Source organism: Myripristis murdjan, chromosome 24 (assembly GCF_902150065.1).
Source record: "Myripristis murdjan chromosome 24, fMyrMur1.1, whole genome shotgun sequence".
Classification (NCBI taxonomy): Eukaryota; Metazoa; Chordata; class Actinopteri; order Holocentriformes; family Holocentridae; genus Myripristis; species Myripristis murdjan.
Window position 1 is genome coordinate 16,281,987 of NC_044003.1, and position 20,897 is coordinate 16,302,883.

Below are 20,897 nucleotides of genomic sequence, written 5' to 3' on the forward strand. Positions count from 1 at the left end.
CTGATCTGAAACACCCCAGAGTCTGCAACACCACAAACCATTGGGCACCACCAAGCAAGTGACATCATGAAGACCAATAAGCTCTCCAGACAGGTCAGGAACAAAGTTGTGGAGAAGTACAGATCAGGATTGGGTTATAAAAAAACATATGCCACACTTTGGACATCCTGGAAAAATGGAAAGAATATGCCACCACAACAAACCTGCCAGTAGAGGGCTACCCACCAAAATCACATGGACTGGGCAAAGCCGGCATTTATCAAAGAGGCAACAAAGAGACCACAGATAACCCTGAAGGACAAGGAAAGCTCCACAACGGAGACTGGAGAATCTGTCCATCGATCCACTTTCAGCTGTACATTCCAGCTCAGCTCCAAGTTTTATGTTTTTTTTTTTTTTTTTGTCTTGTCTTGTCTTGGGTTAGGGTTAGGGTCTATATATTTATATTTATCTATCTATATCTATATGTATACACACACACACACACACACACACACACACACACACACACATACATATATATGGCTTTGGCCTTGACGTTGTATTAACTACTGTGTATGTTTGTGTATCTGTAACACAATGTAACCCTGGCACCACTAGGTGGAGCCCTACGGTTACGCCTGGCAGGCGGGCCTGCGACAGGGGAGCCGGTTGGTGGAGATCTGCAAGGTTGCCGTGGCAACACTCACTCATGAGCAGATGATCGACCTGCTGAGGACCTCGGTGACGGTGCGCGTGGTTATCATCCCGCCACATGACGATGCCACACCACGCAGGTGGGTGGGAGAGGGAATATGTGCATGCACCTGATTTTTAAAAAAATTTTTTTAGCATTTTGCCGTTGGATAAAAACAAAAAACAAAACTTTCATAGATTATAAATTTAGTTCAGGAGTGCATTCAAGTCAGTGGAACATAGACTAGACTAGACTAAATTTTATTCACCCTGTTGGAAAAGTTGGTCATTACAGTTGTAATAGCTAGCAGGATACAACGATGACCCCCCCCTGAGTACAAGCCACTGCAATTGCATCACTATAAGACATACATATTAAGATTCCAACTTTTTGGATTATTTCAACTTTATGGAATATGGACTGCTTTTGATTTAATTTTGTGCGATTAATTATGTAGCCTCAGCTATCATTTGCATCCAGCCTTCAAGCAGCATTAATTTAATAAACTAGGAGAAACACAAATATCATGAATTGCATGAAGCCTATAAAGGAAAGGGCAACTGCCACTTGGGTGGGAATATTGGCTGTATGTTCTTTCTCACTATACAATACATACTGTCCAAACAGCTAAAATTTTCATATTTAAGGACATGTTGTATGTAATAGGCATGATGGGTCACATTATCTAAGGCAGCAGGCAGCCTACCCCAAATAATACACATTAAAACATATTACATATACACGTATTAAAACGCATTCTTACCAAACAAAATCCCTCCCCTTCTCCCCTGTAGGGGCTGTTCAGAGCTTTACCGCATGCCTGTAGTGGAATACAAGGGCAGCAGTGGCGATGGCGGCTCCTTTGAGTACAAGTTCCCCTTCCGCAGCAACAACAACAAATGGCAGAGAACGTCCAGCAGCCCCCAGCAGTCTCTGACTGCCTCACCGCAGCCCCATACCCCCAACAGGGCTGTCAGCCTGGGTAGCTCGGTGGGCAAGACCCTGTCGGCTGAGAGGCTGGAGAGGGGCGCCGTCATCCCACGCAGTGTCAGCAGCGACGGCCGGCCCCTGGATAGTAAGAGGTAAGGGCCACATGGCGTTTTTGGACAAGTAACACATTGCATTGAAATTATCAGGGTTTGCATGGGTCCTTAAAAATGCTTGAATTTTAATGTGGCATTTTCAAGGTTTGGAAAGTGTTTTGATTTTGATTAAAGTGCTTGAAACTGCTTGAATTATTTTCACAGTAAATGGCTTGGTCGGCGAACCTTGAAACTTTGTTGTGCTTTCCTTTTAATTTGTCTCCGTTATAGAATGCATGCTCTCAGAAACATAATTTTGGTTTATAGGCAGCACAGCAACATCTGATTTAATGTGATGAAAGAGTGAAATAATCATTTTGAGTAGCCATAAACAGTGGTAAGGTGCCGGAACAACTTCGAAATGCACATTGAAAATACTTGAGAAATGCTTGAATTTGATTTAACAAAAGGTGTAGGACTGTACTAAGTACTGTAATCATTGAGTGGTCATTTATTATTAAATAAATTAAATAAGAATACAAAATATGTATTAAAATTAAATTAATAGCTCTATTACAGTATTGCCAGACACTATTATACTATTGTCCAGAACCTATACATATAAATATCTTGACAAATATACATATTGTAATATAATATTTGGCTCATGCCAAACAAAGTCATACAATAATGATTAAGCCTATCATCCAATGATAAAACACCCTGCATTTTGCGTCATTGCAGACATTGCAAATCTATTGTCCGTGGTAGCATTTTTGCGCTGGTGCACAGTTGAAGTTTTAATGACACATTTTATATGTCAGCCACAATTCACAATTTCTGTTTGCATTGTATAATCAAATTTCCTCAGCACAAAACAGCCTGGCTATTTTGAAAACTCAAAACCTCGTCAGACATCAAGCTAACAGTGGATTTACAGCAGTTATCACACATTGTACTTTAAAGTTTATTATTGTTGGTACAATAACTTTCAAAGCAAATCTACACATAACAAGTAACATTGCATACTTTTTCCCATATTTTCCACTAATACAATGTACTCCTTGTGTGTTTTAAGCATGGGCTTCTCATGTATATATCATCTCAATTGTTTATATTGCATTTTTTATTTGTATACTTTAATACTTACTTTGCTATATCTTACTACTTTATCTGCTACAACCCATTTCTTTTACTGTGTTTAATGACTTAGGTCTTGCAGATAATTGTTCTAGGGCAGGTATTTAGGTAAACAGTAGCCTATCACTTATAAAACCTTTTGAGAGATGCTCTTTATTGTGAATAATGGCTATTTGCACATATATATATATACTGCAGCCTTTGAGCTTTCTCCAGCACTCAGCTGAAATGAAACATAAAATACAAAGCATTGCAGTCATAGTTCACCATTCTCTGCATGCCTTTATGTAAGGGAGTAGGCAGCTGTTTGGTTTTTAGGGGATTTCTGAGCAGAAGCGTTAAGTATTCATAATGTTTCTTTTCATCCAGACTGTGTGGGAATTGGAGGCTCAAAGTAATGATCAATGGAATTTCCTCTTGAAGGAACAACTTAAAACACTTGCTTCTACAATGCCTTGCTTTGTTTATCTCATCTGCATTTAGTTCCTGCATTTCAATCTGCACACAAATTCTTACCAGTTCCTGTTTGTGTGTGTGTGTGTGTGTGTGTGTGTGTGTGTGTGTGTGTGTGTGTGTGTGTGTGTGTGTGTGTGTGTGTGTGTGTACACCAGGATGTCCCCGGGCAGTGAGAGCTATAGCCTGGCCTCCTCCCTGGCGTTAGGTCGTTCCCCTCACAACCGCAGTTCTCCCAGCAACCTGTCCTGCTCCAGCGAAGCCTCCGCAGGCTCCGCCCACTGGAGACAGAAGTCCATGCCTGAACAGTAAGGACCAGGGGAACAAAGGAACTGTGTGTGTGTGTGTGTGTGTGTGTGTGTGTGTGTGTGTGTGTGTGTGTGTGTGTGTAGATTGGTTAAAGTATGTTTACGCAAATTTTGACACGTCTAATCTGAAAATTCCACTCTCATTCAAACGTTTATATGCTAGCTTGGGGCAGAAAAGTTTTTTTGAATGGCATCCCACATATTAATTAAGCACCTCCTGTGTTTTTCTGATCATTAGTTGGAAATGCATTTGTGGAATAAATAATGATGAATCAATGTATGACTGATCACAACATCCCAGCAATGTTATTGTTGACCTTGTCATGGTTGTATAGTTATTAATTGGTACGGTATGTTCTTGCCAAGTGCATTATTCTGTTTTCATTTTTACACAGCATAAAATGTGGCCAGCAGAGAACAATAACAAAATGCCCGATACTAATTCTTTCTTGGAAGTCAATGGTTTGGCCATTTCTCTTCTTGTGTAGTTCCTTTTTTATGTAGAGGAATTTGATTTATTCGCTTCTGCCCAGCTAATGAAAACACACCAAATATATATTTTATGTTCCTGTTGCAATTCAAAACTTCACAAACAGTTCCCTGGACAGATGCATTGGAGTGTAGCTGGCCTGTGCCAAAGGTGTATATTTATGCTAAAAGTGTGGGAGAGGAAAGGGGACAGTGTGAGGTGTGTGTGTGTGTGTGTGTGTGTGTGTGTGTGTGTGTGTGTGTGTGTGTGTGTGTGTGTGTGTGTGTGTGTGTGTGTGTGTGTGTGTGTGTGTGTGTGTGTCTGCATGTGTATGCACTTGTGACAAACTCTTCATAATGACTCCCATCCACATTACCCTAAGGAAAAATTGTGTTTCAAAGTCTCTCTCTACAAACTGTTTTTTTTTTTTTTTTTTTTATCAGTGGCAAACACATGTTGAGCTGATGTAAAAATAGAACCACTTTGATTTGTTTGTGTATCTGCATGTGTGTGAACATATTTGTTTGTGTGTATGCACGTGTGTGTGCTCGTATTTTAGATTTGCAAGCAACCGTCACTCTCCAATGTCCTCGGAGAGACAGGTGGTTGGAGAAGGTGGGTCAAGCGGCAAGTCCACTCCCAATTGGTCAAGAATGGAGGAAGGGGGAGGAGTGGAACGAGGTTCAACAGGTAAATATGGCCCATCCTGAACACTATGTAACATTTTATATAACCTTTAAATGAGCATTTCACTGGTATAATGTCATCTTATCAAACAACACAATGGAGAGATGCTGGGAAGATACTAATTGCATTTGGGGGCATTTTGGGTAAGTACAGTAAACTCAGACAGCTAAGAAGACAGGTATTTAGGAAATATGTGTGAGAGAAGGAGAATGAGTATGTGTGCATGCAAGTGTGTAAGACTTTGTGTGTGTTTGTGCCTCTTCTCTGCCACTGACAGTTGTTTGTGGTAGCTCCTTCCTGTACCGAGCTGCTAGCTCCTGACAGCAGCCACAGTGACTCTGAACAGCACTGCTCTTCCTCCTCTGTCCTCCTCATCCTCCCTCTTCCTCAAATAGCTGTGTAATTACCTTCCTCCATGAAAAAGGTCTTAATAAGTCTCTGCAAACAGACAAAAAGATTGATGGGGAATAAGACAAACAGGTAAAAAAGGGTGATTCATAGAGAAAAGCAAGGTGCTCTAGAGATAGCCCAATTAACGTATAAAATGAAAAGACAAGTGCAGATTCTTTTTGCCTGTCTCCCCTCCTGTTCTTTCTCTTTATTTCCCCTCTCACTCTCACTCCTCCCTCTCCTTCCGTCTCTCAAAGGTTTAATTGAGAAAAGAGAAAGGATAAATGCTTTTCTTTCCTGTCGGTACAGTTGTGTAACCTACTCTTTGTGTGCCTTTCCTTCCCTCCCTCCCTGCAGCCTTTTCCTTGCACCTCAAGGTCGAAGAATATCATGACTCAATCCCCCGCCCCTCCTGTTTGTTTCTCATCTCATTCACCATTTTTTATTCTCTTGCACATTTCCTTTCATTTACTCAATGTTATTCTCCCATACTCTGATGTGTGGAGCTGTTTTCTTTTTTCTTTTTTTTTTTCTTAAGTTCGCTCTCTGAAAACCACAGAGACTACACGCTCATCTGTCGCTCCTCTCATTCCCAGCAGGATGTTGCTTTGGTTTATTGTTGTCCAGCCTACTTTGAGCTGTGTGTTCAACCTGTTTCTGACCGCCACAATCACAGAGAAAGGCTCAAGCCGCTCATTTTGTGGTTTGTCTAAAGCACTCATGATTTGATGGTCAGGGTGGAACTGTGCTCGCTGGGCCAGCTCATCATAAGTCAGCCAAGTGTCCAGCCTGAGGCGGGCCAGCCTGCAGTCTCTGTGGTTTAGGGCTCTGTCGCTCTGCCTTGCTTCCTCTCTCTCCCCTTTTTTTTTTACCCCTTGACCCTTTCGTTTTTAAGGATGATGATGTGGCCATCCTCCATCCAGAAATAACACATGTCACACAGAGGGCAGCTCGCTCTTTCTCTCCCTTTTGCTCTTTTTCTCTCAGGCTCAAACACAAGAAGACAGGACAGCAGAAAATGTCCAAGCATTAACTTAGCTTGTCTCCACAGGGTTTTAGTCTAAAATAATTTAAACTGTGGGACAGGAGCAGTGTGGCGAAAGAGTGTCTTTGTTATGTCCACCATAAGTCACATCTTTCCCCGCTTGCTTCCTTATCTTGTTTGTGCCATGGAATATGGCAAGTCAGTTGTTAATTTATGTGTGGTAGCGGGTTGCATAAAATGGCTAGTTAGCGTAATTCAACTACAATCACAGAGCAATGTTCAGCTAAACTTTGTTTTTATACAGCTGGGAAAGAAAACACATCTGTGGACATGTAACCCTAAGGAACTAAAATGTTTTTGAAAATGGCAGTGGCCGCTTGGGACTCCCATGAGTCATTAGTCAAATTGGAAACGTCAAATTTAATCAAATCAATTTAAGCATTAGCAATGAATTTCTCATATTTTTATGTGCCTGAAAATCAAGGGATTTTGAGTGTCCCTGATAAGGAAAGTGAGGGAATTTGTTAAATCCTTTGAAGTTAAAGGAGGACAGAAATAGGGAGAAAGTTTAAAGTTGACAAATAACATATACAGCATATGCATCAGCACATACATACTGTACATGTAGGCATACACATAAATTAAATATGCGTATATGCACGCTCAAACAGACCCACACAAACCACCCTAATTAGTGCAGAAAACCCTGTGGGTGTGTGTGTGTAGACAGAGAGGACCATGCAGAGTACTCAAGCCATGCTAAGTGAAATGTGAGATTTTCTTCACTGCATTATGACATTCACCCTAGGCATATGTTATGACACCTCTCTTTGCCATGCACACCCCCAAAAAATCTCCCTCACCCTCTCTCTCATACCTCTTCCATGGTGCTTTGGTCATTAACTGCCTGCTCTGTCTGTTGCTCTGCATGTCTTGTTGCATAACATCTAGACAATTACACAACAGCCCCATTTATACCCTGAGTTTTATTTCCGAGCACACATGCACACACACAAACACTGATTCTCTCATGCGGCACAGATTGCCCAGAACAAACAGAGCCAGCAGGAACTGTCTGGGGACAAATTTCCTTTTGATGCGTGTCGCTTTTGATGACAAGTGATCTGAGTTTGTGTTCATGGACACAGCAGAGGCAGAATGAAAATGATGTCAGTGTCAACCTCCTGGAAGCATGACTGCTGTAGTAGCAAAATATAAACAAATGAGCAGAGTAGGGAACAACTGCTTTGTTGAATATTGTACTTCAGTACCATCTGCTTGTAAGTCAGGGTTTATGTCTGCATTTGTCACCAACTTAAGCTGTGTGTTATTTGTGTTTGTTTCAGAAGCCCCAGTCTCCAAGTCTGGTCCAGGCTACTCTGGAGCTCCCCGCATCCAAAGGCAGGAGCAGGTCATCCACCTGTCCCCCAAGAAGGGCAGTCAGGTCAGGCTTTACACACCTTTGCAGTCCACCTATAGTCCCTTACAGGCATATTTCTACCACTGGATACCATTGAGCCCCCAACAATGTTTTTTAAAAACTTTTTTTTTTTTGTGCTCAGTTGTGTTAGGGCACTGCGTCTTGTTGCTGTCAGCCACTAGTTATTTTCTTTGCTGAGGGATTTTCTTCTCTCTCAAATTGAGTGACCTATTGATAGAAGGAATGTTGGAAAGGCCTTTCTTGTAAAAATCTGTTTATAGTATACCCATAATTGATTTTCTTAGATGTTTTTCCAAACACCCTCTGGCCATCTAGTAAAGATTTTTTTTTTTTTTGCCTTATATTGTGTTAAGGCCCTATTTTAGTAACCTCAAATTAAATGAACACACCCAGTTTTTTGGCAGTTCCTTGATCAAATTAGAATTTTGTAATGAGGTTGGCAACAGTTTGATATATGGACATTACTATGAAGCATTGTAATGATTTAATATAATATATGTTTAGTGGACACTACAGGCTTTCTTAGTATCACATCAAAAGCATTACTGCATACTAAATACAACAGCACAAAGGAAAAACAGCAACCAGTCTTCTCACTCATTCGTTGTGTGGCTCATCTGCCAAAAAATTGGTGTTTTCCCCTTAAGTAAAACTCTCTTCCCCTCTCTCCTCTTTTTTCTGTTTGGTGACAGTCTGATGGCCCTTACTCTGGTCACTCTAGCAGTAACACTTTATCCAGCACAGCCTCCAGTGGGGGCCACAGTGATAGTGACAAGTGGTATGAGCTGGGGGCTGGTGGAGGGTCCAGCGGAGACCAGGCTGAGACAGAGCCTAATGGCCTGGGAGGAGGAGGCTACCTGCAGGGAGCCTCGGCCGACAGCGGCATCGACACAAGCTCTTATGGAGCTTCTCACCACGCCCACCCCCAATCTCACCATGGCAGCTCCAGCTCCCTACTGGCTCCCAGTGGAGGGAGAGAAGGCAGGGAACGGACGTCATCGCCCTGGCACAGCCCCACAGAGGGGGGGCGCAGGATGCTGGAGAGGTCACCTGCTGCTGCTGAGTCGCCAGGACCTCCAGGAGAAAGAAGTATGGATGGGACAGGACGGAGCCCACCTACTCACCTCCTGGTTAGAGACAGCAGCACTTACAGTCTGAGTGATGGTGGATCACACTCCAGGTCTGTCTAGATCCTTGTCTGTGTGGGCATGTGTGTGTCCATTTGTGCTGATTCAGCCGTGTCTACTGCACATTTAGCTTTGAATATCTTTATTTTGCTTTATCCCACCTAAAAGTTCTGGGACTAAGTTCCTTGGTTTTGCACTTGAAAGAGGGTTCTAGGGGAAAGCAAGCTTTATGGTTAAAGGTCATTTTCTACTTTTGCGTCAGAATGCCTCCATAGCTATGCCGGTTTCTGTGGCTCCTGTGTACCCTGCAAAGGCTGCTGCTCTAGCTTAGGTGCACCGCTTCAAAAATGTAACTGCATGTAGAGCAATGCAAGACCACAAGATCTGTGACTGGTCTGCAACCTTTTTCAAAAACAGTTTGAATTCAACACTCCACAGACTGTGTTTTGTGTAGTGAACAATGGTAATGAAATCAGAGTATGGCCATGCCAGGCTTAGAAAAGGGGTGCTTGATAGCACAGCTCAGCGCCATGCTGGCCTCACCACTACAAAACAGCCACAGTACATGGTATATGCACTAAAATGAACCTAACATCATTGTAAAACCAGTTTCAGGTGGGGAATGTATACATGAACACACAAAGTCACAGACGGAAACACATTAAATATATCCCAGTATCCTTATTAGTGTATCCTATTCATTTATTGTCAGAAAAGTTGCATATTGCAAATAACTAAACTCAGTTTTCCAGGTTTTTGCATGACATTTTCAATGTGTTTCCAGAATTTAATCAATTCAGTTTTCCTTTGGCCAAGAGAAACACATGATAGGCCACCTCCTTGTCAACAAGGCTTTCCTGGAAACCAGCCACAGTAGAAGTAATCTTTACTCCCCCTTATCTTTCCACATTATGCTTTTCCCAGTCTTTCAGGAAATGTGGAACACGTGTCCAGTTTTTCATAGCTGAGCTGGTGTCTCGAGCACAGAGAATTTCCAGTCTCCCCCGGTTTCAGCAGGTGTCACCTCACTCCCTCTGATAGATCAACAGTTCAAGACCTGGATGTCAGTCTGTTCAACATTAAAGCTAAATTTGCATTCTGGCTGGCGTAGAGGTGATAAGGGGTTGGGGCGGGGGGGCGGTCAAGCTCATCAAAATGGAAATTGATACATGTCTTCCCTTCCACCCTGGAAATCTTTTTTTTTTTTTTTTTTTTTTTTTTTTTTTTTTTTTAAACAGTGCACATTTCATCTGAGAAATCTGCTATGATAAAACATCTGTTTGTAAATCTATGTGACTGTAGGCAATGCTTCACCTCCACCCACAGTAATGGAGTTGGTATTTGAAACTGTCCAACACCTGAGTAGTTAACAACTGATTTAAGCAACTTTTACATCCTTCATAGTAAAGGTGAATTTTATGGTGACATCCTTACACTTTGGTTCCATTTTCTAAACCATGGATGTGGATTGGTTTATAGCCTCTTTCTGGTGTGTCCCCACATGACAAAAGTATTATAAAACATCAGCATGTTTTGTATTAATCCTGGGCCCAGCACCAAAGTTAAGTTCTAAAGGAACTGAAAAACTTTTAGAAGGCCTTTCCAATCCAAAGATCAGGGCCAGCAGTATAACTTGTTCCTCTGCATTACATCTGTGGAAGAACAATTTTTGCTTCAAGTTTGTTCAGACCTTAAGATTATTATAATACTTGTGTAAAACTTGGATCATTACTTCCATGTTTAACCCCTCGCATTTTCTTTCTCCCTCTATCATATCTGTCCATCTGCTCCAGGCACTCAGGCCACAGCTCCCCCAGAGAGGAATCCTCTTCTTCAGCAACATCCCCTTCATCCCAGTCCTCTGTATCTCCGGGGCCCAAGAGCTTCTACCCCCGCCAGGGAGCTCAGTCCAAGTACCTGATTGGCTGGAGGAAGCCTGGTTCCACCATCAATTCTGTGGACTTTGGAGACACACGCAAGTAAGACTGGAGCATGAGAGGAAAACTAGGAAAGAATGCAATAGGTTTTTTATTGCAATCTCACGTCCAACAGTGGAAACAGTTGATAGCAGATGTGCAACATTTGCCAATTTAAAACCAGTTGTAGAGCTTGTGCAGTTTCAAGTATTTTGCTCAAAGGCACTATGTTTACTACTAAATGAAGTATCTCTGTCATCTCAGCTTTCCAGTCCAGTGTTCTAGTCCGGGTGGATCATTATCAGATGTTTCAGGGTCCTAGTAGATGGTGTATGCTTTCTTTACAGCGTAGGTACTTGTCCAAAAAAGTCATTAATGACATCAGTCCTCTGTTGTTGTGTTCTGGAAATTGTTAGGTGGACCAGGGACCTTCTGGACACAAATCTATTTCAAACCTTGACACCATCTACCTCCCTCTTGGTATTGTTTTGACAGACAACATAATCAGCATACTACTTGATTTCCCCCTTGTGGCTGAAGGGAATATTACACCTAATACTTTGTGAACAGTGATGCAGTAACAGTATGCAGTGTAGCAATGAAATTACAGGCGCTGCTGCTCAGGCTGCAAGCTCAGTTTCCTTTGTTTAGCCATTAGTTTAAAGCTGAGAAGTCTCTCTTCAGTATTTAGTGACAGCACAGTAATAGTACTGCAAACATCATTTATTGCATAGCTGTGGTTAGCTAACTTCACTGTTGGTTTGAATTTGTCTGTGTTAGGAAATCCCCAGGAGAGAGTGGAGTGGAGGTTGTTCCAACCCCGGCAGCTAGGCCTTCTCTAAGGGATATGCACTCCCCTCAGCCCCATGCCAAGTCCACCATGGAGGAAGATATAAAGAGGCACAATGCCCCAGACAGCCCCCAACCAACACGCAGACACAAGGACAAGGTACTACTGCTGCTCTTTTTTAAGTATTAGCAATTACCTCTTTTTGGAAATATTAATAGGGAAATGTTGCCTTAAAAACTAAGTTAACACGAGATGGTAATGCTGCTACCTAGACTGCAGTGTTTTGGTGACTCTGCTAATGAGGAAAAGTGATTGTTGGTAACCAGGTTAAGTAACATTACTGCTATGAGTCAGACTGGGCTGGATTCATTTAGGGAACATCAGCACCGAAGTGGGTCATCACTGATATAACTTGGCACAGCCAGCTTATCTCGTGAGTTCCATTTTCTTTAGCCAAAATGTTACTGGAAGCCACAAAATGGCCAGACTAATCAGCATCTTTTGAGGAACTACATGTGTGATTTAGGTGATGATGAGCTACAGTATTGAAAAACAGAAATAACACATCAGTGTAAATTTTCCTCACAAAAATGGTAAGAGTCATGTACCAGCATGGTAACAAGCTAGCGATAGTCATATCAATGTCCTTACTTACTTTCAGCATAACAGCGATTCCTGTTTGTTATTTACTCATACTTTTTTACTAACATATTTAGTAATATGATTCATTTGTTTGATTGTACATGTTAGCTAATGAAATACAGATGGTTGAACAAATAATCTGGTATGTATTTTTGTAAATGCCCATTGCTTCCACCCTGTAATGGTTTGAACCCAACAGCCCAGACTGTTTGGTGAACAGTGGAAATGAAATGAGAGTATGGCTGCACTAGGCTATCTTTCTCTTTCTCTTTCTCTCTCTCCTAACAGGTGGTGCCTTCTTAATAGTCCCAATAAAACTTTCACCTACCATTCTTACAAGTCAGGTTTACTATGGATGTCTGGAATATCTCTGGAATTCATATCTAGCAAAAGTCATTATTTCAGTTTGTCCCTAGAGGTTAAGTCATTACTAGCAGTTTTCAATTTGTGTTTGCCAATGATAATAGATGCAGAGACATTGCCAAACTTAGGAGAATTGGTGTCACAGGTTTCTGCAAAACCTCACTTCCACCACTGCCTTGCCCATCCCCCTTTCTTCTTTTCCTTACATCTGCCCCTCTGCCCCTCTCCCAGTCTCAGTCTCCATCAAGTCAGCCTCCCAGCCATCGTCGTTCGCTCCATCGCACCCTGTCGGACGAGAGTATCTACCGTGGCCAGAGGCTTCCTTCCTTGAGTGACACGGTGCCTGAACCAACACTTGGCTCCGACGTTCTCTTCAGCTGCTCCACCGTGCCGCGCTCACCAACCACCCGTGGCGTGCCCCTCCGGCGGCCCTCATATAAGCTGGGTGTCAAGCTCCATGGTAAGTAAGGGAGGAAGGAGGGTGTACGTATTTTACCACAGAACTGTACCATAGCATTCACTTTACCTTGAGTTACTTGATAATGTAATTATAGGACTTGACATAGAATGAGCATACTTCTAGTGTATCTAATCAATGATCAATCATGGTACAGAATGATGAAAAACAGAAGTAAGCAAAACAAAACACAAGACACACAATGGCAAGTTCTAGTAGGAGAACCAGCACACAAGCATCCAGTAACATTTGTTTGCTAATATGCTGGAGACAGTCTTCTCATGGTAAAAAAAAAAAAAAAAGTGTAGGATATGGTGGTTTACATATTCAAGCTAAAACACCTGGTTTATGTGGAGGGATGTATGTATAAGTGCATGTGTCTCTGTGGGTCTGTGATATGGATCTGCCACCACTTGAATCGGTGGCTGTGTATCTACTGCCCCCTTCTGATTGAAAATATGGTTGAGTAGATTAAACAAGAAATAAATGTTTTTTTTTGTAAGTGTATTTTTGTATTTAGTGTATTTAGTATTAGATTTAGTATTTAGTGACAGAGTATATAGTGTTTAAGTTTAATAATGAATACTTATTTCATTAAGTCAGTTTCTTCATTAAGATCAGAGCCTTCTCTTAAATTTCTTTTCTCGCTGTTTCCAGGTGACCTGTCTGCATCTGACACGTCACTGGTGGAGCTGATGGAGCGTCACCGTGGACCGATTCCTCAGGAGCTGATGCCCCTTCCATCTTCAGACAGGGACAGCCCTCTGGAGTGGACACACCTGGTGGATGTGGCCAACACCTTTGAAAGTGAGGAAAAACTCTCTCAAAACATACACATACACACAAAACCACATTTGAATGACTCTTTAGCTCAAAAATTAAATGTTGCCATTATCTTGCTAAAATGTTGTCATTTCCAGTGAAGTCTGTATGTCAATGTAGAACATAGCAAGTTAGCTTGCACAGCTTCATGTCTGTCTTCTCCAGCACAACAGAGGTGACTCGGCCTCTGGGTCTGGAACTTTAGAGTTCCAAAAAGGGCAAAAAAGGACAATAAATAACTCCAATTAATGCAGCCTCATGAAAATGTTTGTAACCCAAACAATTGTACTATCAGCCCCAAAGTCCACTATGTACCAGAGATGGGTCACGATAATTGAATTGTCACACAGTTGTAAAGAAATGGAATATTGGAGTAGTGCCAGCAAAATGCTGCCTATTATGTGGACATGTGACAGATATGACTCACAACACTTTTTAATTTTTGTGTGCACATACTTGCTTTAGTATATACTCATATAAACAAAGATCTTATATTCAGTGTATTGCCACTTTTGCCACTTTTGAATTTTGACTTGAATTTTGTCTGTTTCTTTGTAGTCCAGAGAACCTATGTATTTGGGGATTCAAATCACCGAAGCAGCGGCGCCTCCAGTCCCCAGCAGCCTCACATAGAGCTACAGCCTGCTCCACTGTCCAGGCCTTCATCGAGGTAACATACACACACACACACACACACACACACACACACACACACACATAACATAACAGTAATACCGTAAAGGGTTTTATCAATTGTGATATTACCAGATCCAAAATGCTCTAACAAGAACTGCATCAGCTGGCTTCAGGAATGCACTTGCTTCTTTAAGCTACCAATTATAATTTTGATTTGTTAAGCACAGTTAAAAGTACTGTTTGATCAAATCACTCCACTGCTAATATGTATAATAAATGCATTCTTACGACAGGACTGTTGGAACAATTTGGCTTGCGATATTTGGATGCTTTGATAATGATATTCTTTGAGATTCTGATATTGGTATAATCATTCAAAAATACGTAATTGCAGGAAATAGTAAGAAACCGCCCATTTTAAAAGGGTTTGCCTATATGTGGACAATGCATTACACATATATGATACCAACCTATTTGCTAAGAGAAGAAAATGATGCAGAAGCTGAGGTAGTGGTACAAGAAAGAGAAATGAGTGTCCCTCTGCTTTCTTCTATAAAGGATAACACAGAGTTTACTGCCGAGACATACAAATGTAATTAACCACTGACAAAAAAAAAAAACAATAAAGTGTATGATATATACAGTAGTTTATTTAATCACTAAACTGTCATTTGTAGCTGCTGTATAGCTCAGTGGGTCATGCATGGCACTAACACTACCAGGTATATGATTTGATTCCCCTGGGGTACACACACTATAAAACATGTTCAGTCTTGATACAGCACAGCACTTTGGAGTGATGGTTGAACTACACGCAACACTGAGTATTTTTAACCAGGGCCACTAATGGTTTTCATCTGTTTCCTTTGCACAGTGAGGGTCACATAGGGTTGGAGAGGAAAGTCACTAAGCTGGAGGCCATGGTGAAAATGCTCCAGGAGGACCTGAAGAAGGTGAAAGGCAATACACACACACACACACACACACACAGCCATAGACATTCATATACATACATACACACATGGAGTTGACTTCCTTCTGGTGTTTCAAAAATCTTTTGCCTGCGTATTCACCACTTCCCCTCCATGCTTTGCAAGGATATTTTCTGTATCCTCTGTTCCGTTCAGGTATCAGGAAGGAGGAACATCGAAAGGCCTTGGTTAATTTGCGTGTAGTGTAGAGGATGATGGGGTATCCATTTGGAAAGAGTAGATTGTGGCCATGAAGGGCCTGCAGCAATGTTTAGGTGTTCTGTTTTAGTCAGATGGTGGACTAATGCACCTCTAATTCTGAGCCTGCCATCAATATGTTTTACCAGAATCTGATGTTGGTTATATTTGGCAACTTTTTTCTGATCATCTGCTGCTGTAAAAAATCGATTTACAAGCTCATTGAGTCAAGGAGTCATCACCTGCAGGATTGACGGTGAATGGTACTGTTTTCTTTATTGCACCGTTCTCAGTAGTGGTCCATCCAAGAGGTCTGTCTGTGAAATACTGGAACATGTGCATCTGGCACTAAACATCACAGTCAGGATTATTTAACTGAACCTCTTGACCCTGGCTGCATGCTTTATACTGTAGCTCTATTTATCAGTGACTTATTGTGTGTATTGAAGGAAATATAGAGTGAAAACAACAGTGCATCACTGGAAGTAGTTATCATGAGACATCCTGGCACTGTCCTTATAAAGAAATGATGAAAATACTCACCCCACTTTCTTTTCAGAGATCCCATGAATAAAACATGGATTACATCTCTGAAGCCAGCAGTGTGTCACAGAGTTGTTTCTGTTGGTGTTAGAAATAGAATGGGAGAGATTTGAATCTGGAGCGAGTTATTGCTGTAGAGGTGGTTTTAGTTTGCAGTTCCTAAAATGTAATTCAATTGTCTCTTTTTCCATACTTAACTAATTTATGGTTGCTTTACCAAAACTATTGTCCAACCTTTCTTCATGTTACACAGGAGCGAGAAGAGAAGGTGCGCCTTCAGGCTCAGATCAAGAGGCTGTGGGAGGACAACCAGAGACTGCAGGAGGAGTCCCAGACCTCAGCCGCCAAGCTCAAGAAGTTCACTGAGTGGGTCTTCAACACCATTGACATGAACTGACACTCACATTGCCCACTTTGAACACACATTTACACGCATGCACGCACAAACACAAAAGTACACATCATGCATACATTCTCTGGATGCAGGAGGAGGGGGACCTCCGCTAAGAAAACAGTGATTATGAACAGTGGAGATTTGTTTCAGATTCTTCTTGGCCAAATATTTCCAAGCTGCAGGACTGAACCAGCTAGACCCAGAAGTCTCAACTTTCCATCCATCTTCCACTGGTTTAAATGATGGGGTTATGATTATCCTCCAACCCCAGTCCCTCAGTCCCTCTGTGAAATTACTCAGGATGAGACTCTAGAAAAATGGATGTTGTTTATCAGATAATGAAGGACTGACCTCTGCTCTCCTACCGGGCCAAAACACTATTGCCAAATTGATATTTCTCTCATCTTGCTGCGCCAAACTTCATCACCAAATTGCCAACAAATGGGAAGCTTTTCCCCTCCTCCTCTCTCTGGAGACGTATGACTTTTCTACATCCACATTTGTTCCAGAGATGAGTACAAAGATCTCCCTCTCCCCCTCCCATTTTCTCTGTGGATGCACTTCTCTTTTTAGGATGACCTAGTTATCTGGCTTTTAAGTTCCCTCATTGTTCTTTTGCAAATTCCGTTCCGCCTCTCTTAACTGTGACTTGGGATTTAGTCTATTGTTGTTGAATCAATCTTGCTTGGAGGATGGCGGTCACTTCCAGGTGACTTCAAAGAGGAGATCTCTGAAACACTGCCATGAGAAGTTAGACAGGTACACAACTCTACCTAGCCCGGCCACTAGATGTTTGCTGTAATGCAGGCACACATACGCACCACACGTTCATTCAATTCCAAAAGACCACAGGGCACAGGAGGGATTTTCATACCCTATATATGTTTTTTCGGGACACTTCCTGTATGTCCTCTCCTCAAAACTGATTTCTGGGCACCAATCAAGCATCCTTCTGACTTAAAAAGGAATTGTTGTGGCTGGATCTCTACTAGCTACTGACATGGAGGCGGATGGATCTGCCTCTGCACATGATGAAGATCTCGTTTTGTACAGCAGTGTTTGTTTGTTGTTCTCCGTATCACCCAGATCTGGATTACGAGTTCATGTTTATCACAAGCAACACCTGACAAAGGACTATATTTAAAAGCCATCGGCAGCGGTGCCATACAACAAGACTGAAATTCAGAATGCTTTGGTTCATTCAGATTGTAGGTCTTTTAAAAGCAATAGGAAGAAGTAATGACTCCCATCTCCCTCTCAAAAAGGGGAGAGTTGCTCTGTGGTTTGAAATGGCAAAAGGTGTTTTTAAACCATACTTTCTCTTAACAGCCATCCTTCACCACACAACAGCCTACCGTCCCCTCTACTAAAGCAGCGGACATCTTCAGGCTTTGGCAGGACAGAAAGAAAGAGAGGACTCTACTCTTCATCTCACTATCTCAAGGAATGCCGAGCGCAAACTGATAATAAATGACAGACATTTTTGGAAGGGAAAGGGCAAGAGGTGGACTTTTTTCCAGATTAATTTATTTCCTTGTATTATAATTCCAATAAATAAGTTGTTCTATTCGTACAGTACAACTGACATCAGTGTTTAGTTAATCTAGAAAGGGTCACTTGCTATATTATTTAAATGGCTTTCTTTCTTCATTCTGGCTAAAGCCTGATTATATGGTTTTTATTCTGTATTATCTTGTATTTTGTGGTGCTCAAGCCTGCTGTTGTGTTGCTTTCAGTGCCCTCTAGTGGTGACAAGTGGAAATGTCATGCTTCTTTATTAATGTGCTGCCACTCTGTATTTTCCAATGCCTCTTTAACAATCAGTCAGACACCGACCGGGAGGCCAGCTTAGGGACTCCAAAAGGAAGGATATCAGAAGCCTACTTTGTGAGACAATCTTGTTTTTTGATAAGGGAACAGACCATAGGGCAGATTCTGTGTGTGTGTGTGTGTGTGTGTGTGTGTGTGTGTGTGTGTGTGTGTGTGTGTGTGTGTGTGTGTCTGTGGTCTGTACATAAATCATAACATCCAGGTTTTTCCAACCTCGGGGTCACAGTCTTAGTTGGGAAATGTAGATTCCTCTAAAAAGTTCCTAGTCCAACTAAAATGACTTTTATCGTTGGTTTGATGATAAACTTAAGCCAAGATGGAGCTGCCCATAGCAGTGTGTGAGTTGTGTTTGTGTGAATGTGCATCAGTCTATCCAGCCGTGCCTACAGTCACTTACTGCGGTCACTTATTGCTAGGCAGAGCGGGGATGTGCCTTTGAAACAGCACCTGGGGAGCAGATGAAAGAAACAGGCTCTTCTTTAAGCTGAAGAAACACCTGGTATTACACACCCACACACTCACCTACATACACATATGATTTTTAAACAAGTTTATACTGCCCTCCCCCAGCTGTAGACTCTGCCTCAGTAATGTTTTCCCAGAGAAGCCCCTGCCAGGCTTCTGTGTTATGACGAGCCATCTGCCTTTCCCTGGTTCAGATGGGCATTTTTACTAAACCCAAACAGGCTAGGCAGCCTCCAGATACAGGGAACAGTGTGTGGTGTGCAGAGTATTTGTAAATGTGTGTGTGTTTGTATGCGTGTGCATGCGCACACGCCTTTGCCTTCAGGTACATGTACAAGAATATTTTTCCGACCAGCTGGCCCTTGTAAGAGTTTATTGAAAAACAATTTCCCCCAGATCACAAAGCTACACACCAGTGCAAGTAGGAGCTACAAAGCTATCTCTCAACCAGGTGCCTAACACTGAAATCGGAGTGCCGAGGTCAATTCAGGTGACAAAGATCAACATGTAAATTTAAACTACACTTCAAGATATTGGCATACGCCTTTATTCCGCGTCTTTTACCATCAAAAAGATGTAAGAATGCCTTGATGGCAAAACATTTTCCCTTGTTTTAGTTTTTAAAAGTAAATCCACTACCTGAATTGATGGAATTATAAATGACTTCACCCCAGCCTTGCGGCACAGCACAGTGATCATATCAGGGAACGAAAGCACAGTGAGGGCACCCGGTCCGAATGTAAAAGAATAAATAAATAAATAAATAAATAAAAAATAGAAGAAAAAAATACAGAGGTCTAAAGAAATGTGATGTTTACTATAAGATGAGTGAACTCTTAAAAAGGTTTTTTAAGTGTTGGTTCTGTTTTAAGAATCTCCTGTACTCACAGCACATCAAGTCTGTATGGATGGTAACTACATCTGTGGCAGTCAATAGCTAAAGTATTGGCTTGGTGAAGTAAGTTGGTTGTTTGACTGTGGTTTAACAAGCAGGCCAGTGATGACCCATGCTCAACAGCTTACAGTCTGCTCTTTTCACTCATTCAAGTCTTGATATCAAGTCCACATTTCAGATGACAGTGGCAAAAAGGACTAACTTCAGCTCACTGCTCCAGAAGAAACACAGTGTTGACTGTAATGGTATGCTATACTCACTGTTTTCCCATCTAAAATCCATAACTACATTGGGAATATGAACAAATTATTAAAAAATAAATAATGATTGGTGATTCATCCTGGATGGAAACGGGATTTTTGTACATTTAATACGGTATGGGCCAATTACCAATTTTGTAAAATGCAGATGTTTTGCTCACATCTTTGAAGGTGTGCATCAAGTTGTATGTTAAATAATGTATTGCTGTCAGCCATAACACATACATACATACACATGCAGTCATCTTCACACCAGGCCAGTTCCTCAGTTCTTAATGTTCAGTCATGTTACAGTGCATCCTCTTGTTTTCTTCATTTTTTTTTCTTTGTTGCTTTTATGCTTTTCAGAAGGACAGATGTGGGAAATGTGAATGTTCAGATGTTCAGATGTTCCATTTTGTAATATGTTAATTTTTTTTTTTTTATTATTACAACCTTTGCACAGTGTTTTTGTATTAAGGATTGTGTTTACAGGTTTTGGATAAAAGGTGTGAATTACTCCATTCCTGTGCAATTTTGCCCAAATGTACCTTTTTTCTCCATTGTTTTCCTGCCAGTGTTCTTGATGGAGTGATTTTTACAGAGGAAAGCGCTGGAACTTGTTCACTCTACAAAAAAAAGCTACCTTTCTTTCACAAAGGCATCACTGATCAGACACGAGAGCGGACTGAATACACCATCAGTCTACTGTAGTGACCAGCCGTGTTGGCTCAGTGGCTGTATGAGGGAAGAGGGATTTCACAAACCTCTGAGTCATGGCTTCCCCGTGTTGCCTTGATCCACAGCTTTCCCTGCCCTCACAAGAGCAAACATGACGCGAGCCGCTCTGATTGGAGATTAATGCACACATTTCAAAGAGGGTGATGAGTTTTATGAAATACAAATACTGTTTACATCCCGCATTCATTTCCTTTGTAAAGTGTAAAGGTATGAAAAAAATAACATTTGCAGTGATCACAGTATTGAAGTTTCTGAAATAAATAAATGCTGTATTGACTTGTGCTTTTGTGTGCTCTG

General features: G+C 41.6%; 1 protein-coding gene across 2 annotated transcripts in view; it reads left to right on the forward strand.

Annotated features, from left to right (window-relative positions):
* sipa1l1 (signal-induced proliferation-associated 1 like 1) overlaps positions 1-20,866 on the forward strand; it is a 108,951-nt gene extending 88,085 nt beyond the window's left edge. The window contains exons 13-26 of one of the 2 annotated variants that reach the window (XM_030047167.1): positions 601-776; positions 1,471-1,758; positions 3,450-3,599; positions 4,628-4,758; positions 7,477-7,574; positions 8,264-8,751; positions 10,492-10,677; positions 11,395-11,563; positions 12,641-12,869; positions 13,524-13,673; positions 14,247-14,358; positions 15,199-15,277; positions 16,290-16,402; positions 17,760-20,866. In XM_030047167.1, the coding sequence (XP_029903027.1) occupies positions 601-776; positions 1,471-1,758; positions 3,450-3,599; positions 4,628-4,758; positions 7,477-7,574; positions 8,264-8,751; positions 10,492-10,677; positions 11,395-11,563; positions 12,641-12,869; positions 13,524-13,673; positions 14,247-14,358; positions 15,199-15,277; positions 16,290-16,402; positions 17,760-17,904 (2,514 nt within the window). In that variant the 3' untranslated portion in view covers positions 17,905-20,866. Of the gene's footprint in view, positions 1-600; positions 777-1,470; positions 1,759-3,449; positions 3,600-4,627; positions 4,759-7,476; positions 7,575-8,263; positions 8,752-10,491; positions 10,678-11,394; positions 11,564-12,640; positions 12,870-13,523; positions 13,674-14,246; positions 14,359-15,198; positions 15,278-16,289 lie in introns of both variants that reach the window. The other variant, XM_030047168.1, reaches the window with a different exon arrangement.
* Positions 20,867-20,897: the final 31 nt, after the last annotated feature.